At 42.4% G+C, this 27,570-nt stretch overlaps 1 protein-coding gene and 1 long non-coding RNA gene across 3 annotated transcripts in view; one reads left to right on the forward strand and one right to left on the reverse strand.

Moving 5' to 3' along the window:
* The window catches only part of SLC24A3 (solute carrier family 24 member 3), a 513,374-nt gene that overhangs the window by 61,961 nt on the left and 423,843 nt on the right, over nucleotides 1-27,570 (reverse strand). The window contains exons 8-11 of the mRNA XM_068232219.1: nucleotides 9,701-9,726; nucleotides 7,701-7,754; nucleotides 5,607-5,740; nucleotides 1,311-1,471 (exon numbers count right to left, since the gene is read on the reverse strand). Of these exons, the coding sequence (XP_068088320.1) occupies nucleotides 1,311-1,471; nucleotides 5,607-5,740; nucleotides 7,701-7,754; nucleotides 9,701-9,726 (375 nt within the window). The remainder of the gene's footprint in view (nucleotides 1-1,310; nucleotides 1,472-5,606; nucleotides 5,741-7,700; nucleotides 7,755-9,700; nucleotides 9,727-27,570) is intronic.
* Nucleotides 15,375-27,570, forward strand: part of LOC137504161 (uncharacterized) — a 29,519-nt gene continuing 17,323 nt past the window's right edge. For both annotated transcript variants that reach the window (XR_011019437.1, XR_011019438.1), the window contains exons 1-2: nucleotides 15,375-15,464; nucleotides 23,032-23,195. This is a non-coding gene — a long non-coding RNA (uncharacterized lncRNA). The remainder of the gene's footprint in view (nucleotides 15,465-23,031; nucleotides 23,196-27,570) is intronic.

The raw sequence follows: 27,570 nt of genomic DNA on the forward strand, positions 1-27,570 counted from the left end.
TGATGGAAAGTAAGGAGAATTCTCATTGGGGCACACAGAGATAACAACCATACAGATGGTATAGTTGGCCTTGGGCAGTAAAAAGTACAAATCCGGCCCTGCCCCCATGTCATATTGCTGAGGGGCCCCATAGGTTATTGCTGCACCCCACCTCAGACTGACAATATTTCAGCCAGAAACACTGTCACTGGTGAGCTCCTCTGGATGGCGAGGCAGTGTGGTGTCGTTCTGCTACTGTTTACAATGATGCACATTTGAAGGACTTGAGGGCCACATAAAATGGCAATATGGGCCACATTTGGCCCGCAGGCCTTGTGTTTGACACCTATGGTCTTAAGCATTAAACACATCATAAGACTAATGCTGGGAACACACGATACGTTTTTTGCAGTTGATTCTCCGTGCGATCGATTTACTATTCGATTTCCGGCTCGATTCTCTTATCTTTCGCTCATTTTTCTTATCTTTTTTTCCATTCACTTCTATGAGAAATCGAGTGGAACACAATCGAACAGAGAATCAGACATGACGAAATGTTATCAATCGAAGGATCTATCGGAACGATTCTACCGCAAAAACGAAACGTGTGTTCCCAGCATTACAGCTAAAAACATGACTAGTTTCCAAATTTCTGGAAGGCTTGACTATCAAACTTTTCACTTTACTTAGCCACTAATTGATTAGATTGCCCTTGCCCTCTAAAATTATCAGATAGTGTTGGAATTGTACTAAACTGTGTAAACAATGCACTCAATAACTAATTACTTAATTATAAGTTAATCTGATCATTTGTACTTAGCTAGCTCCGGTAAAGTGTAAATATGCCAGTCTAAAGCCTGATACACACTAGATGAAACTTGGTGGTGGTGGCCAATAACAACCACCTCTGCAGAGAATCTAATGTACAGCAGCCCCATGTACCTTCAGATCGACTTGGCAAAACGCTGGGCTTTCAAGCATTGTACTTCCAACTCACCCCCCTCTGTTGACCTCCACCCCGCATAGCAACTGAACATATTGCCTATCCTGCAGGCTAGAGGTGCACCTGTGCAGACTTGTTCCTGCAGTGTTACCCTAGGGATCAAGTACTGATTACTCCCAGGTGACATGCATCGTATGTGCGTATGAGGCTTTATAGTGTTTCATATACATTTTTTTTTACCGTGTTTAATGATTTAGAGCAACACTTTAATTTTGAGTTTCATCTCACTTTATCTCTTTCAGATAGCTTTTATGTGTTCTCATTTCCAAAGCCTCTTACACCATCCTTTGCCCACTAGAAAAGAGGGAAAAGGTTTCCATGCACTGACCTCATTTATCAACATGCGGCTGGCCATGGACAGGCGTGTCTTAGGAGGGAAGTGGTTTGTTATCATGATCCTTAGACCAGCCTCAGAGAACGATAGTTGATGTGGATACGCTGAGAGAATCTCGTCTACCATAATCACGGAGGTTTTGCGGGGAAAATTTCCTGTAAGTAAAATGAATGTACAGCTAAAAGACTTTCACCACAGATTCCAGTCCAAACATTTTACAGGTAAGCGACTATTATAGTTCAAGCACCAATTCATTTAAAAAAAAACACAAAGCAAACTTGACATAGTTTGTCAACTAAATTGTGCATAAAGCCCATCTAAAGTAAAACATGAAAAAAACAAAAACAATGGATGAATTGTGTGTCCATTTTCAGTGTATGCAATTCACTATATAGCCCTTTAGTTAGTTAAGAGCTACTTTAATAGCTACCATATACCGCTATGGCAATTAATCCTTGGCTTCCTCTTATTCAAACCACAGAGACCTATCCTGTATCCTGTAAGGGAGAGGTGGTCTTCATAAACTGCTCTGAACACTACAATACCATGTGATGTTGCTTGGTTGTGATATTTACACATGAGCCTTAAGGTGGCCACACACCATACAATTTTTTAAATATCTGTTTAATTTGAGAATTGCAATCAATTTTTCTGACTGATTGTAACATATCAAAAATATGTACCAATGTACCATGCACATACTGTATGTTCAATTTTTTCCCCAATTATGATAAAAAATGATTGGATACTGACAAAATTGCTAGGGTGTGTATATTAATAAATTGGCAATCTAACACACACCATACAATCTTTAGAAAGATTGAAGAAAAATATCTGGCATTCCGGATCGATAAAAATCGAAGAAAACAGAAATCCGATCAGATTTTTCAGTCGAATGAAAAAAAAGCTTTCGATTTTTTGGGGAGATCCGATCGTTTTTATCGAATTACCGTAAAATCAGATCATTTTATTGTATCGTGTGTGACCACCTTAATAAAGATGGCGTTAATATTTATGGCCAGTATGGAAATAAGCACTGTGTGTAAAGGTTGAAGTCAAGTGAAAGATATGAATAAAAGTGGTAATTACCATTAATGTTTTTGTATTTTTTTTTATTTCTGTCAGCAGGAATTATGGGAAATGTAGTTCAAATATAAATTAAAGATTCATGAGTTTTCTGCAATCAAAGTTGTCTCTCCTAGAATTATTATCTGTGTACCAAGCATATGTCTGGCCTTAGATTAACCAAGATCCCCAACTATAATACTGTAGACATACTCATAAATGCCCTAATTCTTAAATGTCCTCATTATCTTGTCAATGTAGAATGCACTGCAAGTACATATGACCAAGTAAATTAGTAAATTATCCCAATCTAAAATTCACTTCATGCTTAGACTACATTATTAGGTTTAGACAAGCTTGAAGCCTCGTGTATATATTGGCACATGTTGCATTCCTCACAAATAAAGGTGCCCTTCTAGAGTTAGATGAACGGTCAACTACTAAATCTTTCATTGATGAATTCTACCTAGGGGCCTGTTGGTTTTATTAGGTCCAATACTGAAAACCCCAGTTAAAGTTATTATTGTTTTCTTATTATATTGTTTACCTCACAAAGCTGTTGGCCAAATCTGCAGAGGGACTTGTAGTGATGTGGGTTGAAACATCCCTAACATAGGGTTAATTAGGGGAATGTGTCAGCATATGTGCAACCAAATACCAAACCTTACAATAAAATGTTAACACATTTTAATTAACGTCAAATCTTTTATAAAAAGTATCCATATAGAACATACTATTAAAACATCATATACATGTTTCAGGTTATATATGCTCTACGATTACGCCACAAGCACCAGTGTGAGTAGAAACAGTTTGTTGATACATATGGACATGGTATTAATCTGTACAACTGCAATGTCTTGTGTACTACAAAATTGTGTATGTTTCTATCCTGTTTTTATGGCCACTACTAGGTTTACTTTAGTGCAGAGAGCTGCAGTTTATGACAATATAAATTGTGGCCTTGATTTCTGCACTATGACAGCACATAGAGCCAGAAGCTGTGAGCAGTGCAGGATGGGGGCATACTTTTTATCTCACACCCAATATGAGCTTTTGCCCACAGTACATCTGTAACATCTTCTCATGTTCTCATTTTTAAACAGACATACAATTAGCAGTGTAGAAAAAGATGTCCGAATGACTGCAGCTTGAAGTAAAATCCAAGAAAGGTGTTACTTCTAATATTTAACAACACAAATGTACAGCACATAACCTATATAAGTGGCTGGATAGTGTAATGGTTAAGAGCTTTGCCTCTTTGTTCAAATCTCTGCTCTTCCTGTTTCAGTAATACAGCACCTATTCTGTAAGGAATTCTTGGGTGAGACTCCCTAAGACTGGTGCTGCCTATGGACCAACCCTTGTGGCTGCCTGTCAAGTGCTTTGAGTCTGACAGAAAAAGCACTATACAAATACTGGAATTATGATTAAATTAAGAGGTGCTTGGAGTCAGCAGACATATGGCAGCCAACCAACTCTCCCTCCATCCCGGACCGCCCCCGCCGCCCCCCGCCCCCTATCCTGTGTTGTGCCAAAGAGAGAGGCCTGTGTTCTGTGTCCTCAGTGCAGATTCTTTCTGCTACCACATTGTCCTGAACAGCTAAGCCCTTTTTAGGGCTGGTATATTGTTTTTCTTGCTATTGTATTGCTCTTCTGTGGTCAGTGCACAAGTTAGCTATTGGAGACAAGTCTGCTGGTCCTAGTAGTGCACCGACCATAAAATAATCATTCACACCACTACTGGCATCTAGTATTCACTTCTGACTCCTGTATAAGGCCTCAGTGCAGAATCAGTGTTATTTTGGTCCCTTAACTGTCATTGAACTACCTCAGCCTGACCATAGAGGCTGCAAGACCGCAATCGCCTGCACTACCACGATTATGCGCACAAGCACAGCGGCCACTACACAAAGATTGCTGCCGAGAGGACTAACATTTATGTCCTGGAAGTGACATCTACTAAAACAAAGATATGCTCACCTGACGTAATCACTAGGTCTTTGCAGTTGTTTGTGGACTGCGGTGCATTAAACGTGGCGTTTCGTCTGTCAGTGTGAAGCAGGCGTAACCCTTACACTACCTGAAGGACATGTACACACCGGACGTTTTAAAGCACTTTATTCCACCAATTTAGGAATGAAATGTGATTTTTGCCATTTAGAGATGAAAACACGACTGTGTCAACTATGTAATTTTTGGTGGGACTTTTGCCATGGATCTCCCTCCGGCATGCCATGGTCCGGGTGTTAGGCCCATTGAAATAACCTTTCCATCACTTTTGTGGCCAGAAACAGTCCCTGTAGGTTTTAGAATTTGCCTGCCCATTGAAATCTATGGCGATTTGCAGATTTACCAGATTTACAAACTTTTGTGAAAATTCGCGTTCGCAAATCTTAAATTTGATGTTCGGCCCATAACTACCTACTTGTTGACAATAAACAACAGAATTGTGTCTATTTTGTTGAGTTAGGCCCGGTTCACATTAGCGGTGGCCGTCCGGAATCGCCGTGCCGGAGCCGCACCGCTTGCAAAACGGACGGAACGGACGCACGGCATAGCAATGAAAGCCTATGCGTCCGTTCACATGCGTCCGTTCTGCCGGACCGGAGCCGGACCGGATCCGGACTCCGGCCTCCGTTCCAACATGCGCTATTTTTTGATCCGGCTCCTCCGGCAGCCGTATCCGGGGCGGAGCCGGACTGCACCATCCGGCCAATACAAACCAATGGGAACCGGAGAGCGCACAACACACTGGCTGAGAAATCCGGATGTTCTACCCCACTTCCTATGCGGATTGTTGCGGCGATATTGGATGGGGACACATGGGCAAGCATTTTGGAGTGGAGCAGCACAGCTGGATCCGGATCCGGAGATGTTGGCAGCATGTCGCAGGTGGAGGTGAGTGCTAAACAGCAGAGGGCCTGATTCCACAGGTCCCCCTTCTGCTGACCTCCCAGACCCCAACATTTTTTTTGTTTTTTACGTTACTTTTGCCAAACGGATCCGGATCGCATCCTGATGAACACCTGATGCAACCTGACCGGATCCGGATCGGATCCGGATCAGAACCGTACGGTTCCGATCCGGATCCGGTCCGGATCCGGTCAGGTCATCCGGTCCGTTTGGCAAACAACCGCAAGTGTGAACCGGGCCTTAAGTCCATCACTATCGCCTCTTGTAAATGTTTCCCAATGCTTTTTGTATTGTGTTTTATATTATTACCTTTTTTGAGTAAGACCATGGTTGCATCACAGTTGACGTTGTCATCTAACTCTGCATTACTTGCTAGCCCATTTGGCATATTTCCTGCACCCTTTGTTGTCCTCTCAAAGCACCGATGTATGGTGGAGTTGAATCTGAATCAAAATATTCTTAGTTAGATGCCACATGGAATACGGTAAGTCTGGAGATAAACTCAAGGAAAAATATGACCACACAACTCACAATCACCAATACACAAAGTGTCTACATAATGTAATAGTGTAAAGGGCCAGCCCCGAATATTCACTCCAATTACCTCAACAATCTAATTAAAAATGGAACTGAAACTGGGGCTTACCCATTTAAAGGGATCCTTAAGCCTAGAAAAAAAATCAGTTTTACTCACCTGGAGCTTCTACCAGCCCCCTGCAGCCATCCTGTGCCCCCGCAGTCACTATAGGATCCTCCTGTCCCCCGCCGCAAGCTACTTTCGTCCGACAGGCTTACTGCGCCTGCGCAGGCCTGGCCACGCATCTCCTTCTACGCGTTACCATCCGCAATAGTACCCTACTAGCTGCAGGGGGCTGGTAGAAGCCCCAGGTGAGTAAAACTGATTTTTTTTTGTAGGCTTAAGTGTCTCTTTAAGGCTAAAATAACACATTTCACACATTTATACATATGTTTAATATGCAAAGACTTAATATGCAATGTTCACCTTTTGCTTTGAAATAGTAGGGGGGCCCAGAGGACCCATTACCAGTCCAAAACTCTCTTTGTGAAAAAGGCAATCAATAAATAAACTGGCACTTCCCAAATAAGCATGTGTTTAATTGTAGCAGACGCAACCAACGATTCAGAACATGCAGGTCCCTTCATCAGGGAACAAAAAGTCTGTCAACACTATTATTTACTGGCTATTTTTTTGGTTGGAAGTTGGTTCAGGGGCTCTGACACGACAACTTGGTAAGCCATTTTTACACTATGGAGTGCACTATCCTTTTCACAGCAGCACTTGTTCTCTTTTCTGATGACTGAAAACGTTATTTATTGTATTCCTTTTTTGTAGATTCTGATTGACAGATTTGTTATGCCCTGTTGAAGGAACCTGCTTGTCCTGAAACATTGGCGTGGTTTGCAACAATTAAACACATACTTATTTGGGTAGTGCCAGCTTTTGTATTGATTGTCTTGAAGATTGTAGAGGGTGTTAAGCACCCTCACTGACTGGCTTGTGCACCCTTACAAACGATTGGACTATATCAAGGGTGTGCGGGAAGGTTAAAAGAGGAACTCCAGTGAAAATAATGTAATATAAAAAGTGCTTCATTTTCACAATAATTATGTATTAATGATTTAGTCAGTGTTTGTCCATTGTAAAAGATTTCCTCTCCCTAATTTACATTCTGACATTTATCACATGGTGACATTTTTACTGCTGGCAGGTGATGTCACTGGAAGTAGCTGCTGCTTGCTTTTTTGGCAGTTGGAAACAGCTGTAAACAGCTATTTCCCACAATGAAATGAGGTTTGCAGACAGGAAACTGCCAGGACCATGGTCCTCACAGTTTCCTGTGGGAGGGGTGTCACCACAATATCAGCTATACAGAGCCCTCTGATGATCTGTGTGTGAAAAATAATAGATTTCTCAAGTAAAAGGGCTACTGATTGGGATGAAGTTCAATTCTTGGTCACTGAATGTTTTTATGAAAAAGAGGTGTGCTCCTAAAAGGACAGACCTTCTTCTACTGTATGTCAGAATAAGTCCAGGTCCTTCTATTCTACAATAGCAGCTGCCTTTTATAAAGACACAAGTTGAGATTCCCCACTCTCTCATTGGTCACTGGCAATGTCTGTTTACATGACATAATATAAACAAACATCACTGCAGCTCGTTGACTCACAACAAAGTGGGATTTGCCCAGAAAACACATTTGAGACAGTGTTGCTGGCCTAATTGTATATTTTTTTAATAGACTGTATAAAACAATGCAATATGCTGCATAACAGAGTGAAATGACCTCTAAAGCTGATTTTATTTTCTACTTGAAAATGTTAATTATGCTATTTGAGCATTGTTAGAAATTACAAAAAGTAAAAGTTAAATTCACTACTTACTTCATTATTAGAATGTAAATTACATACAACGTGACCAAAATCAATGACTCCCACCTGTAAAAAAAGATACAACAGGGAAAAAGAGCCTAGTCAAAAATGTGCATAATAAAAATGGTCTTAAAGGACTACTGTAGGGGGAAAAAAGAGTTGAACTTACCTGGGGCTTCTAATGGTCCCCCGCAGACATCCTGTGCCCGCGCAGCCACTCACCGATGCTCCGGTCCCTGACTTCAGTTCACTTCTGGAATTTCCAACTTTAAAGTCGGAAAACCACTGCGCCTGCGCGGCCACGTCCTCGCTCCCGCTGACACCACCAGGAGCATTCTGCGCAGGTGTAGACTTTACTGGGCCTGCGCAATACACTCCTGGTGACGTCAGCGGGAGCGAGGACGTGTCCGCGCAGGTGCAGTGGTTTTCCGACTTTAAAGTTGGAAATTCCAGAAGTGAACTGAAGTCAGGGACCGGAGCACCGTCGAGTGAATGCATGGGCACAGGATGTCTGCGGGGGACCATTAGAAGCCCCAGGTAAGTTCAACTCTTTTTCCCCCTACCCCCGTACAGTAGTCCTTTAATGTTACAATGATAGACAAAGATAAATTCATACTAAATTATTGCCTAGACAGTGAGGAGGAGAAAGACTCAAGTTCATGGGCATAATGGTGGCCAAGTGGTCAGCTCTCTAGTCTTCTAGCATTACAGTCTCATTTTAAGCCAATACACTACTTGTATGGAGTATGTATGCTCTCCCTTTGTCCTTCAGCCAGACTGCTTTTTTCCACATCCTGAAAACATAATGCTTGTAGATTAACTAACCCCCCCCCCCACCCCACCCCACCTCCCAACTGGTCCTTGATTGGGATAGCAAAATTGCAACCTCCTGGGCCTAGGTACACTTTCACATTGTAGTATGTTGTAAGGCCAGTGGCCATGCGCTTTACAACAACGCACAACACCTGCACTGAACTGCACACTGAGTGGGACTAGGAAAGCAGTCATAAAAGCGCATTAACTTGAGTCACTTTTTCTATAACTAAACTGTAAGCTAATAACCTACAACGAGTGGCCAAAAAATTAGAGACACCCTTACTTGAAGGTAAATCAATCCATCAGTGACGTAGAGTGACATAACAACACACAGTTGCTCATATAAGGAACACTCAGCTTCAGACAACGTAGTTATTAACAGAAGTTGATATCAAAATGAGTAAAACAGATTGAAGTGACTTTGGCAAGAAGAGCTGATGCTAGCATCTCTGAAATGACGACTCTTAGGATTTTCTCGCCCAACATTATCTCGGGTGTTTAGAGAGTGGCAGTTGAGAAAAAAAAACTTCAAGGTGATAAGGACTAATCTGGTGAAAAAAGGCTGGTCAATGAGAGAGGTGAAAGGCAGGTAGCACACAGAGTCCACAGCAACAGAATGGCAACAGCACGACAAATTACAGCTGAATTCAAGGCTAGTGCGTCACAAAGCATATCCCAACGCACAACAAGACAGACTTTGCAAAGGATGGGCTTAAACAGCAGGAGACCATCAAGAGTGCGTTTGGTATCATAGAATACGAGGAAAAGATGCCTGTTGTGGGCCCTTGCCACCATGCTCAATCAGTCACAAACTGGTCTGAGGAATATCAATCAGGGTTTAACCTGCTTCCATGGCCAGCTCAATCCCCTGACCTCAATTCTATTGAGCATTTGTGGGACAAAGTTGAAAGATCACTTCATACCTTAGAAACGCCTCCATCCAATCTGACCCAACTTAGAGCTGCCATTATGCCAGCAAGAGCCAACATTCCTCAGCAACGTTATCAGCACCTTGTTGAGTACATTCCAAGAAGAATATCGACTGGGATCAGAGCTAAAGGTGGACTAACTCATTATAACAGGATGTCTCTAATTTGTTGGCCACTCAGTGTTTATGTATATTAGAGTCTACAGATTATACTAATGCTTTATAGTACTTATAACATTTTTGAAGGAAGCAGAAAATATTTACTTACCAGGAAACAGTCTCATCATAAATGAACTGTCAAAAAAAATGGAAAAGGTTTAAGTAAATCAAATGGATGAAAAATACAGAAAATATCTATATTTACTTATTTACATATAACAGATTAGGAAATATTAACATTAAAACCGAATTACAAGACTTTTAAAGCTTCAGCATCCATTCTCTACCTCCAACGGCACATAAAATGCATTTTATAGCCTATTGTCAGGCACAAATGATTTCTTAGACTTGAGAACTAGAGCTTGTTTTTACGTTTCTGCAGCTTCCTTGATGAGCTAATATTAAATTAGGGCTGGTTCACACGGATGCTTTCCTGGCATTTACCGCCGGCGTTTAGACGCAATGTTTTTTGGGATCTACCGCCGTCCCATTCAAGTGAATGGGAGCATTCGGGACAAGCTTTTGCAAGCTTTTATAAAAGCCTGGTGCTAGATCCCGTTGTCGTGTCTCGTCTCGAAAGCAACATGTTGCTTTCAGAGGTGGAAAACACCAGGAAACAAGTGTAGCGACCAGAACTGCCAGTCCTGAAGGCTTCACAAAAGCCTTCAAAAGATAGCGTCTAAACGCCGAAAGCGAAAGCTCGGCAGAAGCCATGTGAACCAGCCCTTAATCAGTTGTAAAATACCTGGTTTGGATCCCCTCACAATTCACTACCACAGACGTCCACAACCATAGACTGCAGTCTTATGCAAGAGTTCTTTCTGTGCCCCACCCACTTGCCGTTTGAATGGCATGATACTGAAAAAAGCAGTAAAAGCCCCTGCCCACAGGTGGCGGCATCTGCAGTACTAGCAAGTGATCTCTGCAGAATGATGGTTTGTGCTCCGGGGAGAGTTCTGCATAATAAACACCCTAGACAAAGCCAAAGTGGGAGGGCGGGGCTACATACCAATAAACAATTTTATATAGATACAGGAAGTATTTCTGATGCTGAAATCAGGATATTTCATGTAAAAGTGGGTATCCTGAATTATTTACTGCATTATGGTTACATTTTAATGATTTGAACCATTGTAAATGCCCCCTACATATAACCTGCCTCAGCTTGCTTCCTCTAGTCTAGACACACACAGGACAGCGGGCCAGATTAATCAAGAGTGTCTGAGACAAAATATTGGTAGGTTTTTAGAAATCCGTGCAGAACTGTCTGAGGCATCTTAAGAAATCATTAGATAGTGCAGATTCCTTCTAAAACTGTTGTAAAATAGGAGGAGCTAGGAGGAAACTTTCAGACAGTGCAGTGTGTGAGGGGAATTGCTGTTGCTGAGGTAACCAACACACCTGCTGTATTGATAGCAGCAGGCTCTGAGGAGGAATTCAGCAGGGGGAGGAGAACCACATAAATCATGTCTAGCCTGCACTCTGCAATCATGTCTAGCCTGCAGTTCTGCATCTGTAGAACTGCTATCAAGCACTTCTTAACCCATTCAGGTTCCGTCGTTTTCACGTGAGAAATGTTCACCTCCCATTCATTAGCCTATAACTTTATCACCACTTATCACAATGAACTGATCTATATCTTGTTTTTTTCGCCACCAATTAGGCTTTCTTTGGGGGGTACATTTTGCTAAGAGCCACTTTACTGTAAATGCATTTTAACAGGAAGAATAAGAAAAAATGCAAAAATTCTATATTTCTCAGTTTTCAGCCATTATAGTTTTAAAATAATACATGCCTCCATAATTAAAACTCACGTACTGTATTTGCCCATATGTCCCAGTTATTACACCGTTAAAATTATGTCCCTATCACAATGTATGGCGACAATATTTTATTTGGAAATAAAGGTGCATTTTTTCCATTTTGCATCTATCACTATTAACAAGTTTAAAATGAAAAAAATATAGAAATATTTCATCTTTACATTGATATTTAAAAAGTTTAGACCCTTAGGTAAATATTTACATTTTTTTTTTATTGTAATGTTTTTTTTTTATAGTAAACATTTTATTTGGGTAGTTTTGGGAGGGTGGGAGGTAAACAATAGATTTATAATGTAAATGTGTGTTAATTTTTATTTTTTTTTACATACAGTTGTAGTATTACTTTTTGGCCACAAGATGGCGGCCATGAGTTTGTTTACATGACGTCACTCTAAGCGTTACAGACGCTTAGAGTGACGCATCGGGGAGGGAACAGCCAGAAAAAGCACAGCTTCCGAGAGAAGCTGTTGCTTTTTCAGCGGGGGAGAGGAATCAGTGATCGGGCACCATAGCCCGATACATTGATTCCCTGGCTACCGAATCCGCGGCCGGGAGTGCACGTGCACACGCACGATCGGCCGCGGGAGCGCGCGGTAGCGCGCATGGTAGTTTCTACGTCCAGGAACCAAAATAGGTTAATATGTGCCAGTTTAGGGATGGATTTGCACTGTTCTTGACTGTAGTGCAGCTCTAGAAATCCACACTAAACTGCCGCTATTACCTAGGATTTAAGAAGGTTCTTATTGTCATGCAGAACTGTTTTCCCTGCTGGTTAGAACAGCTTAAGAAGAAAAAACTGTCGGTAATGCTTTGATAAATCTGGCCCACAGAGTAGTGAGAGGAATACTTGTTATTTATGGCAAAAAAGAGATACACTTATAATAAAAATATATGTGATTTATAATGCTGAAATGTGCCGTCACTTCATGTGTCCCTCTTTGAAACAGAAATATTTTATTGGACTACCATTTTTTTTTTAAATAGAAAAATGCCAGTTGTGTGTCATGATGGTTTTTTCGGCTTAAGTAATGTCTGAATCACAGACCTAGCGATGTTCGAATCACAGAGGAGGAGAGGTGCAGATCAGCCAGAAAGGATTATGTAAGTGTGCAAGTTGCAGTTTTCAAGGCAGGTTGTCTGTGCAGTTAGTTTATGACTGTGGTTTTATTGTTTTGTATGTTAAACTGTAAAACTCAATTAAAAAAATGCCTTAAAAAAAAAGAAAAAGAAAGGCTTATCAAAATATAAAAACACAAATCAAGACTAGTGCTCACTAGCTTACAACTGCCCTGCAATACTCACTGCTCCCTAGCATAATTTTCTGTAGTGTAGTATAAGGATGTGCGGCCTACTCTCCTTTCCAGGGGTCTTTATCCCTCAACAGACGAGGACTGCAGAGCTGTAATCTTGTCCTTGCAGCAAATTCTGTTAAAGTTCCTGCAGTGTGGCTATGCAGATTTTTCTCTCAGCCCCCCCCCCCCACCCCTTTCTATAGAACAAAGTTTACTGCTCGTCAACAGAGTCTAGATACAGTACTTGATACTATACTGTGCCACTTTCACCTGTAACTAAAATTTAGTTTAGATAACTAGATACAGATACAGAGATTTTAATGCAAACCTGGAGTGCAAATAGCCTACTGACATAACTACAGCAATAATCCTGAATAGGAATTTCCTGTAACCCCATATCCCTGTTTTGGTGTTAAAGTAAACTTAAAGTGGTCTGAAAGTCAACATTTCTGCTTTGCTCTAAAAGATTCCTTACAGCTTTAAAGCTACTATACCAGAAAAAAATTAAAGCAGAAAATCACTGAAATGGTTAAACACAGCACTTTGTCCTGCTATGCAGCACTGTAGGACAAAGTGCTTCAAATCCGCATCCAGACTGCAGATAACAGTATCTTTGTTTACATTCCAATGTTGATTCATTTGTGTGCAGCAAGTAAAAAACACTCTCTGAGAAGCGGTCTTTCATTAGAAGATTTTAATATATAATATATAAAAAGCAGTTGGAATAAAATGTAATGGCAGCTTTCAGGGAAAGATAAAGTACACTTTGCAAACTTGTAATTTGTAGACAGACAATATTACTTGTGCACAAAAGAAAATATGATAACTGTATGAGTAATAAAAAGTAGGAAAACACATTTTTAATGAATGTTAAGTCAGAGTTTCAGACCACTTTAAAGTGATCCCAAGCCAAGCTCGGGATCAAAATCAGATACTTACCTTAAGAGAAGGAAGCCTCAGGATACTATTGAGACTTCTCTCGCTACTCCGTTGTCCCCCATTGCAGAGTGTGGCCCCCCTCTAGATTGGGGCCATGCAGCTACTCTTCATGAAGTGTGGCCACGCAGAAGCCACGCGAACCCGACTGGCGCAGTACCACAGAGCCAGCGGCTCCGGCTTACTGTGCATTCACGGGCGGGCTCGGTCGGCTAGTACGCGGCCATGCTGCAGGAAGAAGAGCTACGCAGCCATGATATGATTAGTGACAATGTCCTGGGGACATCAGAGCACAGGAGACATACCTCTCTTTAGGTAAGTATCTAATTTTGTACCTAAGCTTTGGCTCTGGCACTCTTTAAGCCAAAGCTCAGGTCAAACAGGAAATACGTACCTAAAAAGAGGGACATCTCTGGATCCCATAGCGGCTTCCTGGGTTCTTATTGGTCCTTTTGCCACTTGCCAGTACCCTTCTTAACATCGGGGCCGTGCTCCTCTTCTGGCATGAGCATGAACTTGCTGCACCCAATTAGTACTGCCGTGGCTGCGCAGTAGCATGGAGACGCTTGTGCTCACACAGCTATAGTCGTTCAGGCGTAATACAGCTGCGTTTATGCTTGAAGAGGAGCAAGGCCCTGATCAGATTTCGGCAAGCGGCAATGGGGGACCAGAGGACTCCGTTGAAAGCCTCTATAGGATCCAGACCAGAGCTTCAGCTAGGGTACACTTTAAGGCTCCCTGCACTCTGCATGCGATTGCGATTTTTAATCGGTTTTTACATCTGATTCCGAATTTTAATCATTACTGCATGCTGCGTTTTTTACTCTTTTCTGTTAATTGCATTCAGGGAAAATCGGAATTGAAAATCGGAATCGGAAACTGAATCGCAAAACGGATTTGCAGTGTGCAGGGAGCCTAAGGGTTGAAATAATAGGTTTAAAGATTAAACTATTTTATGGTCTACTCTTTATTTTTGTTCAGCTCCCATACAGAGTAAGGATTACTCCTCCCTGCTGACAAGAGTGTTAATATTCACAACACACACACTTTTTAAGACCTATACAGGAAGAATTGTGCTGCAGTCTCACTTGTTCCAAATGCAGAGAGACTGGGGTTTATAGCTCTGGGTTTTACCCCTACTGCAAAAAGAAGAAAAGGGGAATACAAATGCATACAAAGGTTTATCTTATCATGGTGCATAGTTGCCCATATGCAATTACGTTTTCTCCTTGGAAACACTTTATTTTCTCTGCAAAGTAACTTTTCAGCACTTTGCAACTGAAAAAAAAACAAAAAGTCAATAAAATATATCAAAGTTGTTTTGGGTAGTTTATTAGTGGTTTAAAATGTATTTTATTGATAAAGTGTAAAAATATCTCCTGGAAGAAAACAGCAGAAGTTTATTGAATAGGAGCCAGTGAGGTTTTGAATTACAAAGTTCAGTTCCAAAGATAATACTTTACACCAGGGGTAGGGAACCTTGGCTCTCCACTGATAAAACTACAAATCCCAGCATGCATTTGCCTTTATTAATCATGACTTTGGCTGTCAGACTCCTGCAATGCATTGTGGGACTTGTAGTTCCTTAACAGCTGGAGAGCCAAGGTTCCCTACCCCTGCTTTACACCATCAACCGTCGAACATCTGTTTTGTTCAATTTTCAGGTTTGTTGTGCTTTTCACCACACTGCAGTACTCCTAACTGCCACTAGATGGCACCACAGTACTATTATCATTGTGCTGTTAAAATGACATCCCTTTGAGCTATTCATTTAAATCAACATGAAGAAGAAAGAAATTATGTTAAAGACTTTTCCTAGAAGGTTAGATTGCTGGTAAATAAATAATCTCTGCCTTTCTTCCCTATAATAGTTGGCTTATATCAGAATTGCAAAAATATCCGAGATGTTATCCAATAGAGTCTGATTGTTATATTTATTGTCTGTGTCTGTTAAACAGCCGCCAAGTCAAATTCCTGCTCAGTGTAAAATTACTTGGCCAAATAAAATCTGATTCTGATCAGCTGACGAGGCAGAAGCCAAGCTGCTATCGAGTTAATATTGAAAAGACCATGCTTTTCTTGTAATTATTTATGAATGTTAAGTAAGTATTTATATTACTATTGAGTCTCTCTACTTCACCAGTCATGGCCTCATATCTACATTACTATTAGAGGACATTGACCGTTCTCCAGCCAGTCATGGTCTGACATCTATATCACTATTGCTTGGGTTACCCAGACATTAGATGACAGTCACTTTTCTCCAGCCACTTATGGCCTGATGTCTGTATCACTATTGCTTATGTTACCTAGACATTAGATGACAGTCACTTTTCTCCAGCCACTTATGGCCTGATGTCTGTATCACTATTGCTTAGGCTCCCCAGACAGATGACAAATTGACAATCAGCTTACTCCAGCCAGTCATGGCCTCATGTCTGTATCACAATTGTTTAGGTTCCACAGAAATTAGTTGGCATTGACTATTCTCCAGCCAGTCATAGCCTGATGTCTATCACTATTGCTTAGGCTCAGGCTATTGCTTAGGTTCCCTAGACATTGGATGAAAGTCACCTATCCCCATCCAATTATGATCTAATGCCTATATCACTATTGCTCAGGTTCCCCAGACATTAGGGGACAGTCACTTTTCTCCAGCCAGTCATGGCCTCATGCCTATATCACTATTGCTTTGGCTCCCCAGACATTAGGGGACAGTCACTTTTCTCCAGCCAGTCATGGCCTTATGTCTATATCACTATATCTTTGGCTGCCCAGACATTAGATGATAGTGACCTTTTTTTACAGAGAGTCATGGCCTCATCTGACTGCAGGCCAAGGTTATTGTTCTTTTCTTTAGCCTTCCCACTCTGTGCTGTTCTGACAGTTGTTGTACCATGATCCCCCCACTATTGCAAGGCTAATGGCGTGTCTGTATAGCTCTCAGCTCTAAACTGTCACCTGAATATCACATCACGATCCCTGTGGGTCACAGTCTTTGTGTACAAGGCTTAAAGTGGACCTGAACTCATGCATAGGAGACAAGTACTGCTGGGAATACACCATACAATTTTCTGTAAGATTCTCTGTAAGATTTATTTGCCAGATAGATACATTCCAACATGTTGGAAAGGATCTATCTAACCATTTATCTGCCTAGCAATTAGGCATTGTTCTACTCAGCAGGAGATAAACAGAAGACAATGCACCAGAGATGATGACCAGACTCTACAGAAAATAATCTAATTATGCATTCTAACAGAAAATCTAACAGAAAAATCTTAAGGTAGCCATACACTGGTCGATTTGCCATCAGATCGACCAACAGACAGATCCCTCTCTGATCGAATCTGATCAGAGAGGGATCATATGGCTGCCTTTACTGCAAACAGATTGTGAATTGATTTCAGCATGAAATCGATTCACCATCTGTGAAGCTGCTGCCGCCCCCCCCCCCCCCCCCCATACATTACCTGATCCGGCCGGCGCGAGTCCCCCGGTCTCTGCTGTCTTCTTCTCCGCACTTGGCTCCAGGGCTCCAGCTTCACTTTCGGTCCGGGAAAGTTTAAACAGTAGAGGACACAGGAAGTAGGGGACAGGAAGAAGTGAAACCTGCCAGACTCGGAGCCCAGCAGAGAAGGAGCAGCAGTGACAGCGGGAACACGCAACAGCGGAACAGGTAATGTATTGCCGCTGTATTGCGTCGGTTATCGGACATTTGAACGCCGATATCGACGCACGCCCAACCCACCGGCGATCAAGCAAAATCTTTCGCACGGACAGGAACGACGGAATCGACGGGAACAATCGATTTCGGTCGGAAATCGATCGTTTGGTCAACGTTTGCGCAGCGATTTCACAGCAGATTCGATCACAGTGATCAAATCTGCTGTATATCGGCCGGAAAATCGTTAGGTGTATGGACCCTTAACAGAAGAATCTAACAGAAAATTGTATGGTGTATTCCCAGCATAAAACACAAAAAAACTCAGCCTATTTGTATTTAGAGATAACAGGCTGTCTAATTCTCCCTTATCTACTGGTAATAAATCACTGTAATTTGAGCTGACAGCTCCCCTTGATCTGTGCTGCAGTCTGTGCCCTTCATAGGCTATGTGTAAACACAGGAGGTTTAACCCCCTATGTGCTTCCAGCAAACCAGGAAGTAAAAGTTCTGCAGCATCTCTGAGGAGATCTGTAAACAGTAACAAAGAAATGTTTTCTCTGTAAAGGTTATTACGCTGTTGCTTCTCATTTAGAGCAGAGAGGGAGTCCTGGTTTAGGTCCGCTTTAAATTGCCTTGTGGGCAGCTGAGCAATGCTTGCATGTCTGCGGTGTGGCAGAGCCTTAAGGTAGCCATACACTGGTCGATTTGCCATCAGATCGACCAACAGACAGATCCCTCTCTGATCGAATCTGATCAGATAGGGATCGTATGGCTGCCTTTACTGCAAACAGATTGTGAATCGATTTCAGCCTGAAACTGATTCTCTATCTGCTGAGCTGCTGCTGCCGCCTGTCCCCCCTACCCCCCCGGCATACATTACCTGAGGCTGGCTTCCCGGCGTGATGTCCCCGTCATGTGGCACCTCCGGCTCCGGCATCCGCATATAACTTACGCTATCACATCAGTGACAGCGGAAGTTCAAATACAGCGCCCTCTATTTGTACTTCCACGAGGATGCCAGAGGTGCCATGACGGGAGCAGTGACGGACGGGATGCCCGGGAGCCAGTCTCAGGTAATGTATACATGCGTCGAAATGTCCCGAATCGTACGCCGCAAGCGATGCGCTCCCTACCCACCGTCGATCGACGGTAATTTCCCGCATGGCGCGATCGACGGACCGATTGATATCAGGAGGTAATCAATCGGTCCAGTGCGTTTAGCGCGAACTATTAGACAGCAGATTCGATCCCAGTGATCGAATCTGCTGTCGATCGGCGGGAAATCGGGCCAGTGTATGGCCAGCTTTACAGCCACTCTGGATCTTCTAAGAAAGAGAAATGTTTTAGTTATTCATTTCTATAGTTTGGGAAATGCTGCAAATCATCCCCTGCGGCCACATGAATCTAAATGACCATTAGCTGTGAGCGGAGGAGAGTAATCATCTTCAGATAAACAGTTTATGGCCATATTGCAGCACTCCAGTTGCTGCGGCAGCCACTGCTCATTCCAGGGGAGATTTAAAAGAAATTGAAGTCAGATGAAATGTGCTGAAAATTACAGCATTCGGCTGAATGTGATCATCGAACACGACTTAACACCCTGAAGGAGCAATAAAGCAAAGGTTTATTCCCACAAATCATCCCTCCTGCTTTTCTGCACATCAATAATTTCTGCACTTGCGTAAAATCCTCCATCTGTTCGGGATTCACCGTTTAATAGGAGAAAGGTATCGTGAGCTGACACTGGTTCAAAGATATTTTGCAACTTTCAAATATGACTGATAATTGTAACTATTTAAAGCGGAATGAAACCCAGCATTTCTACTTTGCTCTAATAGATTATTTACAGCATATTATACTGTATACAACCAGCATTTTTTTTTACTAGAACTGCATTCAAAGGGTTAACACAGGCTTTAAGGTCCGTACACGCGCCGGACTGGAGGCAAACAGCCGTATCAGTCCGCCGACAGTGCGTACACACACCGGACTGTCGTTGGAACGCCCACCCAGCGGGAGGTGACGACGGACCCGTCGTTGCCTCCAGTCCGGCGTGTGTACGGACCTTTAGAAGCTTCCCTTCCAGCAGAGCTTGCTGCTTCCAAACTTTACATAATGTTATCTTGTGTTTAATTAAAAAGTGAGAAATGTAAACAAAGCCTTCTCTCACACTGCTGGGTCATCTGAACAAAGTCAGACAAGCATAAATGCTTTCTGATGCTTTCTGATTAAGTTAGAGGATGAATAAAGCAGTTATACATAAAATGCAAAGTCAGCTCTCAGAGTAAAATAAGTGTACTTAAGGAACGTATAATTCCTAAATGAATAATAATCCTTATGCACAAAAGCAAGTATGATAACTGTATGGCATATAAAAGTAGGAAAACATGTTTTTATTGAATATTATGTCAGGGTTTTATACCGCTTTAACTATAATTTCAACAGTACAGTATACAGTAGCCAAAGAACCTAACCAACTTATGAGCTCAGATCGGGAACTAAAAATGGATGGCATGTAGAGGAATACCGAGACAAATGAAATGGGTCAAAATGAGCCCATGTATATGTTCACAAACAGCAGTGCCTGTTCCCATCAGCTCTGCTCCCACTGCTTGTGAATTATCCTATAAGCATTCACGACCATAGTGTGTCAGTGACCTCTGACCCAGAGGTAGTTTTGCCGCCACATGCAGAGTAAAGGTGGCCACACACTGTGCAATCTGACTGTACAATTTGTATACACTCTTACCAACATCCATGCAGTATAACAGCAATAGATTCACAATGACTTGGATATATTTTTCAGTTAGTCTCTTATACTACATGAAAGTGGTAAAATTGGTGATTGATTGTACAGTCAGATTGCATCAGTATCAAGGTAGACAGAGGCAGCAAAAGTATAAAATGTGGTAAAGTTTTTAAAACATGGAAGAGGTGGGCCCTTATCCACTCCAAAGGATACGACAAAGGGACGTGTTAAGTTATAACACAAAAAACGTTTCTTAATGCTTGGAGTATATGCCTTGCTTTAGCACCTCCTAAATTGTTTGGCAAAAAAAGTTTCTTAATACACTCCACAAAGTATTGCAACGCATTGCACGGGTGTGACCCCGCTTCAACAGGCAGTGAAAGAAGGAGAATACAGCTGTGGGTCAGAGACAATCGGGTTTTAGACAGTGCATAATACATAGATTCAACAAACACGCAAGCAAATTGTAGTATTACAAGTAATGGGTAAAACAAGGAGTTTTGTAAAATGTATGTGACATTAGAAGGCATCGGTTGGTTTATCAAGGATATTAAAAAGTTACAGTTGTAGCATCAGCCACCAAGTACGTTCTGTGGCAACACTGCTTGATTTGGGTGACAGGTGATGCTGCTAGTAGTAAAATTTTGGTAATTTACATTAGTGATATTTTATTATGCACTAACCGGCACCCATTCTCACCTCAACCCTCTCCCAGTGCCTAAAACGAAACTGCCCTCCAAATGCTAAATTTAATAATCCCTCCTAGTTCCTAAAATGAACACCCCACCAGAACACCTAATCCCTAACCCCCATCCTCGGTGCCTAAATCCAACCTCCTAACTTTGGCAACGAAATGATCGATAGCTGTAGGCAATCACCTACAACCGTTCATTCCCATGTAGTAGCCAGTCAGCTATTAGCAGCATTGGGCGCCCAACTCACCGCTTAGGTGATTACTGCTAATTAACACAGGCATCTACGGTATTTAGCGCCTGCTGACCCCTGCGCCCAAATGACGTGATCTGTCAGCAACCCTCTCCAAGTTGTGACAGAACCCAGGTGAGAGTCAGAAACACTTACCACCGAATAGCAGGCATTTTAATAAACCCAGGCAAAAAATTGCTGGATGTTTTATATTTTCTAATGATCTCCAGACTTCATATTTCAAAGTTATCTAACATTTCTGTTTAGAGCTCAGTGATATCTCCCATTCTGATACTTAGGGGTCCAATCTGTTATCTCAGAACTCATATTTGTTATCTCAAAGCTCTGATATACTTTTTCAAAATCACAGAATACAAACTCTGGATTTTATATTGCTAAATTTGAATTCTGCTTCTTATTGTATTAACCCCTGGACTATTCTGTACCTGTAAGCAGTGGGAAGTTCTCCACAGTCCTCTAGTCTTTTTTTTTTTTTTTTTTAAAGCGGAACAATCAATTTTAATTTTGTAGACAGAGAAGACCTTCATATCCTACAGTCCTTATTTATCAATGGAGAAATGTTGCTGAGCAGAATGTAAAGCTCCACTCCGGGTATACTGTCACTGGAAACAGATGGCTGAGATGCAACCTGAACATCTGTTGTATCCAAGCCTTATAAACATAATAGGACTCACAAAACAGTAGGGATGGAATGGTCAAGGTTGAATTCACACGGCTGTTCTTCCTATAAGTTTTTTCAAAGTCACCCACAAAAAGTAAAAGAGTGTCTCTAAGTGTCTTTAAAGAAATAGTTATCCTGATGTTTAAAACCTCATATAGATGTTATAGCTCAGGAAAAAATGTAAACAAGCATAGTTCTCATTTTAGTGGTAATCTGGGGTTTGTTTATTTATAACTAAACTTTTCAAGACTCAAGCTACAGAAGTACAAGCTATTGGGCGGGCCAAATTATACCATAAACTAGTTAACTACTAAGGGGTTTTTCCCCTTATGGACCAGACCAATTTTCCCATTTCAGTGCTCCTCCCTTTCATTCCTCAATAACTTTATCACTACAAAACCTAAATGATCAATATCTTTTTTTTTCACCGATAATTAGGCTTTCTTTGCGTGGTATGTTTTGCCAAGAATTATTTTATTCTAAATCCATTTTAACGGGAATAATAAGAAAAAAAGCCACACATTTTAGTTGCCCATTTGTCACAGTTATTACAACTTTTAAATTATATTTCTAGTACAATGTATGGCAACAATATTTTATTTGGAAATAAAGGTGTATTTTTTTTAGTTTTGCATCTGTCACTAATTACAAGTCCTAACTTGCAAAAATAACAGTAATATACCTTCATGGTATACATACATGCGTGCACGTGTGCGCTCCTGCAGGTGCACGTGCACGCTCCCGCGCATGCATGTGCATTCACGTGCCCATGCACGTGAAATTAGTGAAAAAAAAAACACTAAAGAAAAAATACACCATTATTTCCTAATAATATATTGTCACCATACTTTGTACTAGGGACATAATTAAAGTCTTGTGATAACCAGGACAAATAGGCAGATAAAATGTGTGGGTTTTATGTACAGTAGCAGAGTTTATATTAAAACCATAAGGGAGGAAATTGGAGAAATAATGTATTTTTTCATTTTTTCTTTGTATTTCCCTTTATTATGCATAGAAAATAAAGTAATTACTGAAAACAAATATCAACCCCAAAAAAGCCCAATTGGTGGTGAAAAAAACAAGATATAGATCATTTTATTGTGATTAGTAGTGATTAAGTTATTGGCAAATGAAAGGGATGAGCACAGAAAGGTGAAAATCGTTCTTGTCCGTTAGGGTAAAAACCACCTTGGGGTGAAGTGGTTAAAGAAGCATACCTTTCTGTAGCTTGTGCTCTCCTCTTTCATTTGATGCCTGAACCGCTGTTCTAGACCAAATAATTTTCATTTAATTTCAATTTAAAAATCGTGGCTGCTATCTTGGCTATGTTTTAACTTTCGGGTCACCCCTGTCTTCTCTGTTAGAGAAGCGCATCACTGAATGAAGCAGGAAGAGAAAGTGACACGCATGGCCATTGCAAGAGGCTCCTCCAGAGGGTTCATAGCACGACTTTGTTGGAAGTCGTCTGACTTAAAGGCATACCCACGAGAGGTGCTCGGAGTCCCTTTAAAAAAGTTGAATCCCTAAGGTAACTATTTATGTATTTTTATGTAATTTATTTTTATTTCTAAATGTTTTATTTTGGTAACTATGGGAGAGTTGGGGAGGTATGGGGTTAATTTTAATGGGGTATGTATGTATTTTTAATTACATTTAATGTGTTAAGGTGTAATTTACTATTTAACCACTAGATGCCCCCCTCAGTTTATTCCTCCTATGTAAACTGTGTACAGCGGAAGAAGTAATGCGTGTATGTTTCACTTTCACCTTCCCGGTGACCATTGATGTAGGCACCTAGATCGGTGAATGGGAACTGTGTAATAACGGGCAGTGATGAGAATGCACATAGGAGCATGCACATCGGCGAACGCGATTATCTACATTCCTGGGACTTCAGATGAAGTCTGTGAGGGCATAGATATACTGCAGCGGTGCAGTAACTAGTTAAAGCTATTTAGCATGAATCACCAGTAGGACAGATATTCCACTAGAAATAATGCACAATTTAAATAGTGTACTTAAAGGCATCTGTGCACCTCTATAGTAAAATATATAAACAAACTTCCCCCTGAGGGGTATACGTAAATAGTGTGAGCTGTTGAGGAGGCAGATATTACTAACCTTTGGGGGCATCTCCCTAGCCCCCTGTCTATATGTGCTTCACCATCTTCCAAAGAGCAGACCCACAGGTGCCCAGTTTCAATCTCGCCAGCAGTGCTGAACGCCCCCGACCACCACAGTGCATGCCGAGAGATGTAATCCTTTGATGTGAGTACTGCTGCCCCCCCCCCCCCCTTCCCTGACCACCACAGTGCATGCCGAGAGATGTAATGCTTTGATGTGAGTACTGCTGCGCCCCCCCCCTTCCCTGACCACCACAGTGCATGCCGAGAGATGTAATGCTTTGATGTAAGTACTGCTGCGCCCCCCCCCCCTTCCCTGACCACCACAGTGCATGCCGAGAGATGTAATGCTTTGATGTGAGTACTGCTGCCCCTCCCCCTTCCCTGACCACCAGAGTGCATGCCGAGAGATGTAATCCTTTGATGTAAGTACTGCTGCGCCCCCCCCTTCCCTGACCACCACAGTGCATGCCGAGAGATGTAATCCTTTGATGTGAGTACTGCTACACCCCCCCCCCCTTCCCTGACCACCACAGTGCATGCCGAGAGATGTAATCCTTTGATGTGAGTACTGCTGCGCCCCCCCCCCCCCCGACCACCACAGTGCATGCCGAGAGATGTAATGCTTTGATGTGAGTACTGCTGCGCCCCCCCCCCCCGACCACCACAGTGCATGCCGAAAGATGTAATCCTTTGATGTGAGTACTGCTGCCCCCCCCCCCTTCCCTGACCACCACAGTGCATGCCGAGAGATGTAATGCTTTGATGTGAGTACTGCTGCGCCCCCCCCCCTTCCCTGACCACCACAGTGCATGCCGAGAGATGTAATGCTTTGATGTAAGTACTGCTGCGCCCCCCCCCCCTTCCCTGACCACCACAGTGCATGCCGAGAGATGTAATGCTTTGATGTGAGTACTGCTGCCCCTCCCCCTTCCCTGACCACCAGAGTGCATGCCGAGAGATGTAATCCTTTGATGTAAGTACTGCTGCGCCCCCCCCTTCCCTGACCACCACAGTGCATGCCGAGAGATGTAATCCTTTGATGTGAGTACTGCTGCACCCCCCCCCCCCTTCCCTGACCACCACAGTGCATGCCGAGAGATGTAATCCTTTGATGTAAGTACTGCTGCGCCCCCCCCCCGACCACCACAGTGCATGCCGAGAGATGTAATGCTTTGATGTGAGTACTGCTGCCCCCCCCCCCCCCCCCGACCACCACAGTGCATGCCTAGAGATGTAATGCTTTGATGTGAGTACTGCTGCCCCCCCCCCCCCCCACCACCACCACAGTGCATGCGGAGAGAGATGTAATCCTTTGATGTGAGTACTGCTGCGCCCCCCCCCCCACACCACCACCACAGGGCATGCCGAGAGATGTAATCCTTTGATGTGCGTACTACTGCGCGCCCCCGACAGCCATAGTGCATGCCGAGAGATGTAATCCTTTCATGTGAGTACTGCTGCACGACCCCCCGACCACCACAGTGCATGCCGAGAGATGTAATGCTTTGATGTGAGTACTGCTGCGCCCCCCCCACCACCACCACTACAGTGCATGCCGAGAGATGTAATCCTTTGACGTGAGTACTGCTGCGCCCCTCCCCCCCCCCCCCCCCCCACACACACACACCACCACCACAGTGCATGCCGAGAGATGTAATCCTTTGATGTGCGTACTACTGCGCGCCCCCGACAGCCATAGTGCTGGCCGAGAGATGTAATCCTTTGATGTGAGTACTGCTGCGCCCCCCCCCCCCCCCCCGACCGCTACAGTGCATGCCGAGAGATGTAATCCTTTGATGTGAGTACTGCTGCACGCCCCCGACTGCCACAGTGCATGCCGAGAGATGTAATCCTTTGATGTGAGTACTGCTGCCCCCCCCCCCCCCCCCCCGACCACCAGAGTGCATGCCAAGAGATGTAATCCTTTGATGTGAGTACAACTGCGCACCCCCGACAGACACAGTGCTGGCCGAGAGATGTAATCCTTTGATGTGAGTACTGCTGCGTGCTCCCGACCTCCACAGTGCATGCCGAGAGATGTAATCCTTTGATGTGAGTAATGCTGCATGCCACCAACTGCCACAGTGCATGCCAAGAGATGTAGTCCTTTGATGTGAGTACTGCTGCCTGCGCGCCCCCGAACGCCACAGTGCATGCCGAGAGATGTAATCCTTTGATGTGAGTACATCTCCTGGCCCGATTATGATGTTACTAGTCATTTTAGCCAATGACCACTGCAGGTATGTGGCAATGGCCACAACTCAACTGGAACACCAATAAAAAGCTTCTAAATACAAACTAAAACTGGGGTGGGGGGTGGCTGGGGGTGTTTAAAATAATGATCTCATCAGTGTATTTTCAGCTCAGATTTGCTTTACACAAATACCCTGGCTGGAGACATTCCATGTACTGCCCCTTCACCACTGGGTTATGCTAATCTAATTTCTTAAATCTGGTGAAAAACTAGTGAAAACAATATTTCAAACAGATTGGTCTGCAAAACAAGATGCTTGCCAAATTCTTCAAAAGGGCTAGACTGAGAATAGAAGTACACTTGTGCAAGGACAAGCTGATCCTGAAAAAAAGAAAGCGGAATATAAGTGTGCCTTATTAAAATTGAAGGTATTTGTGATAATTCAGTTTTAAAGAGGAACTGTAGTGGAAATTACATAATGAATAAAATTGCTTATTGTTTACAATATTCATTTATAAATTACTTAGTCAGAGTTTGCCCATTGTAGAATCTTTTCTCTCCCTGATTTACATCCTGGAATTTATCACAGGTGGTGACATCTTTAGTTCTGCCAGGTGATCTGTGCGGTATGTTCGTCAATGCACAGAGGGATATACTGTATTGTTTGCTTGGCAGTTGTAAAAAGCTGATCTTTTGCACAATGCAACAAGGTTCACACACAGCAAACTGTCAGGACCATGGTCATGGCATCACACTGTGGGAGGGGTTTCACCACAATGTCAGCCATACAGATCCCCTAATGCGCTTTGAGTCCTATGGGAGAAAAGCGCTTTACAAATGTTATTGTATTGTATTGTAATGATCTATTTGAGAAAAGGTAAAGATTTCTCATGGGAAGGTGGGTATCAGCTTCTGATTAGAATAAAGTTCAATCCTTGGTTAAAGTTCCTCTTTAACCACTTCAGCCTACAGGTCATTTTACGCTTAATGCCAAAAGCCATTTTCACCTGTCAGTGCTCCTCCCATTCATTTGGCCATAACTTTATCACTGCTTCTCACACCTGAATGATCTATATCTTGTTTTTTTGCCACAAATTAGGCTTTTTGTTAATTATTTTCTATGCATTTTATAGGCAAAAACAAGAAAAAAATGAAAAATAAAATACACTATTTCTCCAATTCCATCATCTATAGTTTTAAAGTAAGCAATGCTACTATAATTAAAACCCACTCATTTTATTTGCCTATTAGTCCTGGCTATCACAACATTTAAATTATGCTCCAAGTACAATGTATGGCAGCAATATAATATTTGGAAATAAAGGTGTATTTTTTCATTTTTTATTGTCTGGTTAATTGCAAGACCTTATGTACTGAAATAACAGTAATGTACCATCATGGCATGCATATTAAAACAAAGCTGAGTCCCTAAAGCAACTATTAATGTTTTTGTTTTTTACATTTTTCTTTCTTTTTTTTTTTACATGGTTTACCAGGAAGTGTTTTTTATTTTTACTTTACTTTACTTCTGTCATTATGATTGGACATGGCTCCTGATCGGGGTCATGTCCATTCACTCCAGG

The sequence above is a fragment of the Hyperolius riggenbachi genome, chromosome 4 (genome assembly GCF_040937935.1).
Source record: "Hyperolius riggenbachi isolate aHypRig1 chromosome 4, aHypRig1.pri, whole genome shotgun sequence".
NCBI classification, from domain to species: Eukaryota; Metazoa; Chordata; class Amphibia; order Anura; family Hyperoliidae; genus Hyperolius; species Hyperolius riggenbachi.